At 35.2% G+C, this 11,019-nt stretch overlaps 1 protein-coding gene across 1 annotated transcript in view; it reads right to left on the bottom strand.

Annotated features, from left to right (window-relative positions):
• Nucleotides 1–11,019, bottom strand: part of BRCA2 (BRCA2 DNA repair associated) — a 40,109-nt gene that overhangs the window by 27,908 nt on the left and 1,182 nt on the right. Inside the window, exons 3-9 of the mRNA XM_009820558.2 lie at nucleotides 9,023–9,128; nucleotides 8,156–8,208; nucleotides 8,009–8,049; nucleotides 7,809–7,920; nucleotides 5,956–6,011; nucleotides 4,941–5,055; nucleotides 178–1,362 (exon numbers count right to left, since the gene is read on the bottom strand). Coding sequence (XP_009818860.2) covers nucleotides 178–1,362; nucleotides 4,941–5,055; nucleotides 5,956–6,011; nucleotides 7,809–7,920; nucleotides 8,009–8,049; nucleotides 8,156–8,208; nucleotides 9,023–9,128 — 1,668 coding nt within the window. The remainder of the gene's footprint in view (nucleotides 1–177; nucleotides 1,363–4,940; nucleotides 5,056–5,955; nucleotides 6,012–7,808; nucleotides 7,921–8,008; nucleotides 8,050–8,155; nucleotides 8,209–9,022; nucleotides 9,129–11,019) is intronic.

Here is an 11,019-nt window from a genome sequence, read left to right as displayed (position 1 = left end):
TTATTCTGTCACTATTACAACAGACTAATTCTACATCTCAATTCCCAGACTAGTCAGTTGGAGAGCTACTTTATCACAAACACAGGATTTTACACTATTTTATCTGAAACATTTACATAAAACGTTCTTAATAAATAAATACAGAATCCTCCACAAATGATGAAAAGCTTAATATACCTTGCTCATCAATACTGTCCACATGACAACCTTTAAATTCACATGAGTCAGATTCTGAATGTGGTAGTACAGGATTAACAGGTGATTCAGACGTTACTTCTTTCTGTATTTTTTCTTCTTGATATAGTAAAGTATTATTTATTGTATAAATAAATCTCTTGGATCTCTTTCTCAAGCTGGATAACGTATTCAGGCTTTTAAAGCCAGACTTTGTAAGAGTATTTTCACTATTTGTTAAATGTAGGTCATTGCAATTATTTGGAGATGTAGCACTACATACAAGTGGGTGAGACAGAACATCAGTTACAACAGATTTAGAAGTTGCTTTTAAATGCTTGGAAAAGCTACCACTGTAGACTACAGAATACTCTGTGACATTTGTACTTTCAATTAAAAAAGAATTACAGTTTAAGAAGTTCATTTTGGAAACCTTCTCAGCTGCACATCCTTTTACTAACTTTGGATCTTGAACACTCAGAGACACAGATTTTACTGACGTTATTTCTGATGTTGGGTTGTTTTCAGAGTTTTTCACTTCATAGCACTTTTCTGACAAATTCACACTCAACAGCTTTTGTGCTTTTATCAAGCCTGAAGTATTCAGTAAAGATGTCTCCACAGCATCATCCTTGGTCATTAGTACTGACTTCTCATCTAAATTTTTCTCTCTACGTAAGTCAGACCGTGGAGAGCTACCTATAGACATTTCCAAGTGAGTTACATCAAGATCAGATAAGTTTAGTTGAGACCACTCGCTTGATGAAGATGGCACATCTTCTTTCACAGGCTTCTCATGCTCAGATGACTTGTGTGTTCTATAATCTTGCACATCTCCTGCGATCCTAAGTGACTCCAACTCCTTTTCATGTCCTATTATACAGCCATCTTTACTATCCCCTGTATCTTCTGTGTTTTGGAGTAAAGAATCCTTCATTTCAACAGAGTGGCTTTTTTCAGTCCGGCTAGTTGTTTTCACTTCCTGTGAAATGCCAATCTTTCTTCTAATAGACTGCTTGGAAGGAACATCCCCCTTCCCTTGTGCTTTATCTGTGTTTATTTCACATTTCTCTACTGCATCCAGAGCATGTGGCACCAACAGAAGAGTTCCACTGGACTTAGCAGGCATGTTGAATGTATCCTCAAAGCTATTCATCTCGCCAAATAAGCCATCTAACATCTCAGACTCTAAATAGTTTAGAGAAGATGGGGAAAAGAAAAGAAGTAAAAAATTAAGTTTTGGGAAATAACTTAGGAACAGCATTGTGTTTTTATAGGTAAACACAGCTTTCAATTTTATGGCAATTACCTTTACTCAGAAGTGAGTTTGGAAAAATAAATCTACATGTCTAAAGGAGGTTACTCTTCAACAGCAGCTGTTAGAGGAAACAGAAGGCAAAGGACATACATGCAGATGCCCTGGCCTCCTGAGGACTGTGGTGGTTAAGCAGGTTTCCAAGATGAAACCTATTTGTCTCAAAAGAATTTTGTTTTTTCTACAAACAAGAGAATGACTAGGTAGCTTTACAAGATAAATGTCTAGATTTTTTTCCTCCAAAACTTATACCAGCTGGTAGGCACCAAACACCTTAAGAAGCTGCCTATTTTTGTCTATAACTGGCAGCTAAGGAAACTGTTATTTAAGGATGATTCTAGCAAACTATCTTTTGCTTTGATATAGAATAGTATAGTGTCTAGAAGGATTTAGAAAAGATTCTCATTTTTTAAATTTCTTAGGAAGCTTTTAGTAAGTTCCAAATGATTAGCAGAAATATTAGAAAAATAATGAGAAATTTTTGTTTGTCTAAAGAAATAATATGCAGTGGGGGAAAAAAAAATAACCTAAACCTTATGCCACAGACAGCCTTAAAAGCTTATACATTGCAAATAAAAACATTACCTTTTCAAATGTATGAAACTAGGCCTACCTATCAAAATATTTCATATTGAAAAAGATAGCTAGGTTTTGAGAGTACTTTAGTTTTTAGTGTACGTTTCCATCTGGGAGTCCACAGACGATTTCCCAATACTTGGTCACACACATCCAACTATTTGTAATACATCCATTAATGGTTCATGCCCATCCTGTAGGCATAAAACAACCTCTCTTACCACATCTCTCTAACAGTTACCCATTCTCTACTTTCTATTTTTTGCCTGAGTGGCAGAAGGTATCACTAAACAAGACCTCAAAAAGAAGAAACTGTAACACTACAGATTGAGTGTACAAGTCCTTTTCCCTTATTGAAGTGCCTTCCTCTGGAGTAACTTCTGTGTCCACATCCTTTCATCCTGTAATAATTTGTCAACAGAGCTTTCTAAAAAGAAACAGTGGTATTTCTTTTTACTTAAGCAGGAGCCATTACCTTTAATCAAAAAAGAAAACCAGAATTATCTGAAAGATTGTAGATACTGGTTGTACACTGAATAACCTGATGCCAGGTGAAAAAAAAAAATAAAAAAAACAGGGAAGTTAATTTTGACTTCTGAACTTATTGGAGGGTCAGTAAAATGACAACCCCAAAACCAAGGACTGCACAACAGAATTCTCCTGTTTTCCCAATAAGTGCCCCAACTAGGCAATAACTACTTAATTTGTTTTTTCAGTGCCTCTCCTTCTGGGTAAATAATACAATACTCAGGAAAAAAAGAGGCTTAAATGTTAGGTGTTTCTGCTCTGGAGTCATATATTGACTGACTGGAATATACTGCCCCATTTCAGGATGGAATCCTTATTAGCAAAGGGTATTGAACTTATTTCTCCTACTTCATGAATAGTTCTAGACACAGAGATTAAAGACAGACCATTTACTCTGATCAGGGTTATAAATCGAATGAATAATGTAATTTTGTTTTTTGAATTAAAGAGTTTAAATATGAAGTTTTGGCCAACAGGCCAGGGTAAAGTATCTAAAATGTTACAGAATTTCACGTTTCCCATTAGTTTTTCAATTTAAACAGCTTTCCAGTCAACATTCCGATTACTATATATTTGAAGAATCTTAACTCTGAATCCATGGTTATATACCTACAGTAAAGCTGTGAATTCTGCTGCAAGAACCAGATGCCTAAAGCTTAGTGTTACAATGACCAGCCTTAGACTTACTTAACTAGTGACATGAACCTTAGGAATTAATGATTGGGTTATAAATGAATATGCTTAATGAATATATGCAAATTTAGCTCCTTTTGTAAAATTCTGAAGTGTTAATACATGACAGTACATATCTTGCAGTCCATGGTTACACTAAATGTAAACAGTTAAAAAAAGTTTTCCTCTTCCCCCAAATTATTACAACTAAAAATGAGAAAGATCCAGCAAAAAAATCTTTGAAATATTTGGTAGTTCTTGTACTTTGGATTGAGTGCATATATTCAGTCTCACTGCTATTAAGGACACAGCTTATTTATATTGTATAAGTTCTTCATTTCCTTAAAATCATGTAGATATTCAAATCAATATTATGATCTCTCTTATTTTCTTTGAAACAAAATGTATACCTAATAAAACTGATTGCCTTTCATGATCATACAACACTAAGGCAGAGAAAACAAACATGGAGGTTTGAGCTGTCCTTTTCACATTGCATCTTCAAATGCCAAATTAACTATTATCAAAAAGGTAAGACAGAGAAAAAAAAAGAGACATTTGCAAAAGTTATTTTGTACTTTAAAAGAAATGGCTTTCTTCTTCCTCGTGTTTTTACTCAGACATTGTTTTAACTAGCCTTCTCTACTGTAGTATGGGATGTAATAAGCCCTTTTGGAACATAGAACAGGACATTAACTTGTCCTTAATTTCTGAAAGTATTTACCTGACTACAGATTACTTGAATATATTTACTACCAACTACATTTTTCTCAGCATGTTTGAACCTACAATATAAAAATAGCAGTATATATTGCTCTGCAAGTAACAATGCTTCCTGACCCCAGCATTCTCAGCCCTCCTCAACAGATTCTAAACTAATTCTTTCACAATTCTTGCATGTACCACCAAACAATATTTTAGGGCAGTCCATTCAATTCAGATAAGGAGACATACAATCCTAAGGATATATCGTCCTGTCTAGCCTGTATCAATCTCAACAGCACCCCTTTACATCCATGCATGCTGAACAAACTTCTGTTGATATTCTTCCCTTCTGCCATCATTTCTCAATAAAAATGAAAAAGCTCACACTGAAGTGTACATTTTCACTTGTTCACTAACATGATCTAAGAACACAAAATGAAAACATTTTTTCCTTTGGCTGAGTATTTTCTGCATTCATTGAAAAAAAAAATAATAACATTTCTTATTCCTAAAGGATTTGACACATTTTGAACTCCTAATACGTGAAGTAAACGAAGAAAGGATATAGCAAGATTAGAAAACAAGCTCACCACAGAATAATGAGTATTGGAGTGAAATTTCGTGATGAAGCTAAACCTATTCAATAGCTAGAAGTAGTAATCTTGCTCCCCCTTGAGCCTGTACCATTTTTCTCTCTCAGCTCTCCCATACACTCTCACGCATTCACTTACACCAGTACTAATCTGGTTGTCATCCAGTGGCATGGTAAACTGATCTAATTCACTGACTCAACAGAAACCGATTCCCTTTTTTAAAGCCAGGTTAGTTTTACAAAGTTGAATCAATTCAGGAAGTAGAAGTACACAGCTGGCAGAGAAAATAAGCCACAGGATCAGCTCAAGACATACAACGTAATTCTACCCTCAATCTTGCTTCACAGTATACTCAGTAATAAAGCATCAATGCATACCAAAATCCTTGATGTCATCTTCAGCATTTAGCTTTACTGTGTCTGGTACGGACAGCATACTTGCATGACTTGTCCCAGGACATTTATCATAGTTGGAAAAAAAGTTGTGCAAAATCTATAAACCAATGACATAAGCTGTTATATTACATACCAGTAAGTGTCACTTTCAGTAAAGCACAAAACTCTAAACATTTACTGCAGTATCTGAATAATTCTGCATCTCTTAAAATGAAAGGTAAAATCTTCACAGGTACACTTGAAAATAAATAAGCAGACAATTCCCATTTTCAATGCAAACCAGGTTCCATTCTACAACAATTTAAGGGCAGCAAATGGGTTCAGCAGTTTACTATAAGCAAGCCTCTCAAAAAGCAACAAAGGAGATATGAGGAAGGAAAAAGACATTTTGCTTATTTTTAACTTGTAACAGTTTGTTAACTGTGAAGTTTCAGGTAGTTAAGAATCAAATGTAAATTTGTAATTGAATCCTATTAACGTCATCCTTGGTTTTCAGTCTGAATAATCATTCGGCTTTCATATGCAGAGAGTAAAATTACAATTATGCAAGAACTCTCTCTAACACTATTCAAAGGACTGAAATTAATAATAAACTTCAACTCTTGGTGTAACAAGAAGTTATTGCCAAACAATAACTCCTAAAACTTTGACAAAAGACGAAGAAAAACAAACAAACCAACCCTCAAATAAGTAACATATTGCAATTCCTAGGTTTGATTTCTCTTTGAATGACTCCCACTACTGCTGAATCCAAGTGATTTTGTTTTTTCTAAAAACAGAGCAAAAATATTCCTCAAAGGGGGTTATTTGTGAAAATACAGTCTACAGCCAGGTTTTGCAAGTTTAGTTTTATAAGCAGTAACTTTTAAAAAGAGACAGATAGGAGGGTCTAGAATGAAAATGACAGAATTTTTTATTCTTGGCTCAGGGACTGTAAACATGTAACTGAACAGCTTAACTGAAATTAAAGAATAGCATTGCTCTTAAAACTACTTACTATCTCAGCTCTTTCATCCTGTTGCTTTGCTCCAGAAATAGAATCATTCTCTCTAGCTTGAGAAGAAACAGACAAGTCAATTCATTTGCTCCTAAGCAATTTGCTCAGCGTGTTGAACTACGGTTGTACAGTTTTCTTTGGATTATTTTAAATGCAACTGAAACTGTAAACAAAAAGCTACTAAAAACTAACCAAAAGTTCTAACTGAAAAGTCCTACAGTTAGGCTGAGGGACAATGTATGAACGCAGTTTCCTAACAGCACAAAACACTCTAAATCATAAGTTGTGGTTTCTGCTATGAACGTAGACCAGTTACCACCCTGAGCCCACCATCACTGCCAATCCCCTTTCCAGGAGTTATTCACGGCATCACTCTCTATTCTTTTCTGTCAAAGGATCTGGATGAGAACTTCAAGCCTCTGTCAGGAATTTGGGTTTTTCCGTTTCCTCCCACAAGAACAGTAATATCTTTTCACCTACATTACAAAAGGAGAAAGTGAAACCTATTTTTAAGCTGCCTAAAGAGCAGTATATTCAAGTAACATGTTTCATAGACGTGACATCTAGGTTCCACATAGCAGCCAAATGACTCACTTTCCTTTTACACGTACCAGATGGCAGAGAGCGGGTATCACTACTATAAAATACTAGGCTCATCTAGGAAGTGGGAGAATGAGGAGAGCTCAAACCACAACTCGTCTCTCAAACCATTAAGCTATGGGTACTTTCCCCAGCCTTCCTTTTCAAGTCACATCATTCTGAACCAATGAACATCCAAAATGGCGCAACTCAGTATCCTTGAGAATAGTACCATCCCCTCCCTGCCAACAGAGGAATCACAGAAGCACAGAATATCTCAAGTTGGAAGGGACCCATAAAGGTCATCAAGTCCAACTCCCTGGTCCTCGCAGGACTACCTAAAATTAAACCATATTACTAAGAGCGTCATCCAGACAGTCCTTGAACTCTGAAAGGCTTCATGCCATGACCAGTTCTTGCATGAGGAAATACCCAATTCTTGCATGTGTTCTTAACATGCTTTATATGCTTGCATGCTCTGTATGCTTTATACACTGACAGTTTAACAACACTAACAATAGCAATTTCAGGACATAAGCAGACATCCAGGTTTTCCCATTTTCAGGAATGTTCATCAACAAATCATTAAGTCAAATTTCATTTTGCTTATCATATTCTAAAGAAATCCCACTTACAGCAACACCTTAGGTTGAGGCTTAATGTTTAGCATCACTGTTAGTGCCACTTAAACAGTCATCACCCACTCGTTCTCATCCTCAGTTATACTGGCACAGCTGTTGGTGCAGGGGCGCAGTAACTGAGGTCCAGGAGTTGCCCTGTCCAAATAACCCAGGAAATATGGTCTTCAACTGGATCAGTATCTCAGTCTGTCTCACTGCATCAATATGATGGCAGGCACAGTGAGAGGGGTTAAAAATGCTGAAGCCAGCACTGCTGCTGGAAAGTTTCCTCAACAGGCTACCTCCTTAGACTTCATAAACATACTTACACGACTTAACCTAAGAGTATCTAGTTCTGTGATAGTGAAAAGCAATCATTATCTAGTACTCTTTCTATGCTTTGCTATGTTATTCTTAAATTTATCTTCCCTAATCCCTTATACAAAGGAAGAAAACTTTTAGAAAGCAATGATACATTTAATTTTATTTCTTCCTTTTAGGGCTGCATTATTTAAAGTCACCCACTAAGCATCACTGTAAGAGTTTTGTCCTTTTTAATAAAATAAAAAAAAAAGAAAATCACTTCACACTGTGAACTTCCAGTGTCAAAACCAGAAGTTTTAACCCTTAGCAAATGTACAGTTTTAGAAATACCTATTATCACTGTTGCACCAAGTGTAGGAGGTGTGGCTAAAGAACTTGACCAGGACATATCTGGATCCACTTCTGCTCCCAGACTTTCAGAAATACGTTTTGGAGTTCTGACCTAGAAATATATTTAACAATTATTACTTCTATACAGAATTCTAAATGTACTACTCAGGAAAAAACCCAAAATACAATAAAATATTTACCTCCAAAAGTTTTGGTGTGCAAAACAAGCTTCCATATGGTCCTAAAAAACATTATGTAATAAGGACATTAAGTAATACCTAAGACATAAGGATTTATATCTACAGAAAACAGAAATTTTGTAAAACCAGAAAAGTGAAAATACAAACCAGGAATATTACTTCTCTGAGGTGTTCTGTAAGTATTCCTTAAAATAGTTGGACTGCAAAACAAAACCAAATTAAAAAATATTAATTTCCCTTCTCAATTCCTGAAAATAAGTAAATATTTCAGACATTACACATATTACCACCTCCATTATTTTCTTTCTTTGCAACCATGGCTATTTCCCTGAGTGAATAAAATGTATATTTCTCCTAACTATCATTCAGTATTTTAAACCTTACCATAAGTTTATTTCAAACTGTAAAATGCTTCTTTTGTGAAATATGTTCATTTTAAATGATGATTTGTCTGACAAATAGTATACTAGACTTCAATATAACCATGCATTTTTTACTATGCTGTATGAAACTATGGAAACTTGCTTAATTAACTGGTTTTAATTAAATAATTAGTTTAACTGTTCTTACAATCAACATGAGTACTTCAAGCAGATTTATCTGAAATATATACATTTAAATGTAGAAATCAAGGCTATTACTAAAAAAAACCCTCAGTAAATATTATAAATAGCTTTGCAAGTTACTACTTGAGAAGCACATGATACATCACTACTACTCTTTCTTGCACTGGACATTGAGGATTTGGGAAGCCGAAATAACGTCAACAAATACCATATGCCAGCTGTGAAGGAGTAGAAAAATAGAAAGGAAGAACTCGTAAAAGCAAGGAAGTTTTCAAAATTAGCTAGTGTTTTATTTTCAATTCACTTAGCAACTTACAAGTATCAAACATAGAAGACATACAAGATTGACTGCTCTAAAGAAGTCTATCAGTCAAATACAGCGGCTTTAGTATTTCTTTTTGCTTAAAATCCAGTTTATTTTATATTTGTGTTGACTTATTTAGCATACCTAGCAGCAAGGCAGTTGCCGCAGGTACCAGGAGGAGAAGCAAGTATTTCATTTTCTTGATCTATTTTTCTTCTTGTGATACTTGGGCTTATCGAATTCTCTCTGCCTACAACATAGAAGATAATAATCAACACAACCTTGCAGAACTACAAGTGACAGTTTCGATTCTGAAGTTTAAAGATAAGCTTTAAAAAAAAATTATTACATAACGTCTTATTTTTAGTTAAAAAACCCAAAACAACACTACCTTTTCCTGTAGTGTTTTGAACGTTCAAGTTCTGTATCTAAACAATGCTAAACACATTTCAAATGCACAGCCAAAAACGCTCATATATCAAATAAATAAAGTGACATAGTAAGTGTTTCAGTATATTTCCTTGATATTATTCAAGACTCATATTCCATTTCAGTTTTAGTATACTGTATTGTGCCTTTCTTGTCATTGCACAAGTTATTCTTAGGAGAAACTCAAGACATGCAAACATGCATTTGTACCAGCTTTCCCTCAAATTTACTTAAGACATACACTTCTTGATTTGAATAAGCAGCATAAAGCAAAAATTATTTCTGGAATTGTTAGTAGAGGCACTGTCACTGGTAGCAGTAGCTATTTATATGCTATGCATCTCCAGGCAAAAGAGAAAGAGAGTGCCGACAAAAGCAGCAGAATCCTCTGAACAGTGAGCCCCTCACATGAACAAGCAATTACTGAAATTCCTACTCAGAAATTTCCAAACAACTTCCATATCAGAAATTATACTTAAGTTTCTGCATTTCTCTCTGCTGAGCTCCTGAGTCCACATGCACAGCACCACTGCATCCCAGTACCACACCCCAAGGTGAAATCCATCAACTTCCATCCATGCTCTTGTTTTCACAAGTAAAACTAGGTACACAAGCCAGTTGGCTCTAACCAAGAAAACCAGGAGAGTAAGATCTTGGGTCAGCCGCAGGTTACTATAGAAACTTTGGTAACAGTCATCTTCCCTTCCTTAGGGAGCATATACAAACGTCCGCATGCACAAACACAGAGCAAAAGTAACCACTTTGAAACAGAAGAATCATAAGGTTCCTTTGTTTGTAACTTATGAAATGCTACCAAGAATTCACTAGGGACTTAACACTGTAAAAGTCCAAATAGCTAAATTTAGAAGAAACATATTCTCAGCTGAGAATAAGTTGAGCAGAAGTTCAGCAGTAAACTTAAGAAAAACAAACAGGGTAGCAATATTTTTTATGGAAGCAATGTTATAAAGTATATTTGAACAGTAGCACAGTTCTACACATTTAAAGACTTTGCTTTAAGATCTAAAAATGATTCTGGTAATAGAGGGAGCCTTGTGTTTGTCTGTAACCTGTTTAGAAAAGCTTATCTTATTGTTAGGAGGGCACAGACATAGTAGATACACAAGTCAGATATCGCAGGAACGGGGTTAGATATTCTTCCATAGAAAAGATTCATATACACAATCTTGCATACATTCTCCATAGAAAAGATTCTTCTCTCTGTCCAAGGCGAATAGGTACTATGGCTTGCAGGTACACCAGAAAGGAGCAGAGTGACATGTAGTTTCATGATGTACTTGGGATTTGGAAATAATGTAATGAGAAGTACCTCATAAAAGTGGTAAAAAACCTTGTTTCCAAACTGAAAAGTGTAACTTCTTTCCCTGACTTACAATTTTACTAACTCAAAAAGCTTAGTTCTTCTAAATCTTTCTAAGAAAGGTTAAGAAGTGCCCTACAGATCACCTCATACTAAAGCACGATAAGCATCATTCCCTCTCTTGAAAAGATTTTCAGAGATTTTGCATGAAACAAAAATCAGACTGCTAAAAAACTTCACTCTGATTCTCAGTCAAGAGATTACACTAATAAGCTCATTATCTCCTTATATTAACATTATGTAGAGCATTAGGTCCACGACAATATCTTTTCTACCAGGAGCTTTGCATATACATTACCAAGGCTGAATTCCTTATTAAGATTAATTCTGC

This window comes from Gavia stellata, chromosome 1 (assembly GCF_030936135.1).
Source record: "Gavia stellata isolate bGavSte3 chromosome 1, bGavSte3.hap2, whole genome shotgun sequence".
Taxonomy (NCBI): domain Eukaryota; kingdom Metazoa; phylum Chordata; class Aves; order Gaviiformes; family Gaviidae; genus Gavia; species Gavia stellata.
This window is presented reverse-complemented; position numbering and strand designations above follow the sequence as displayed.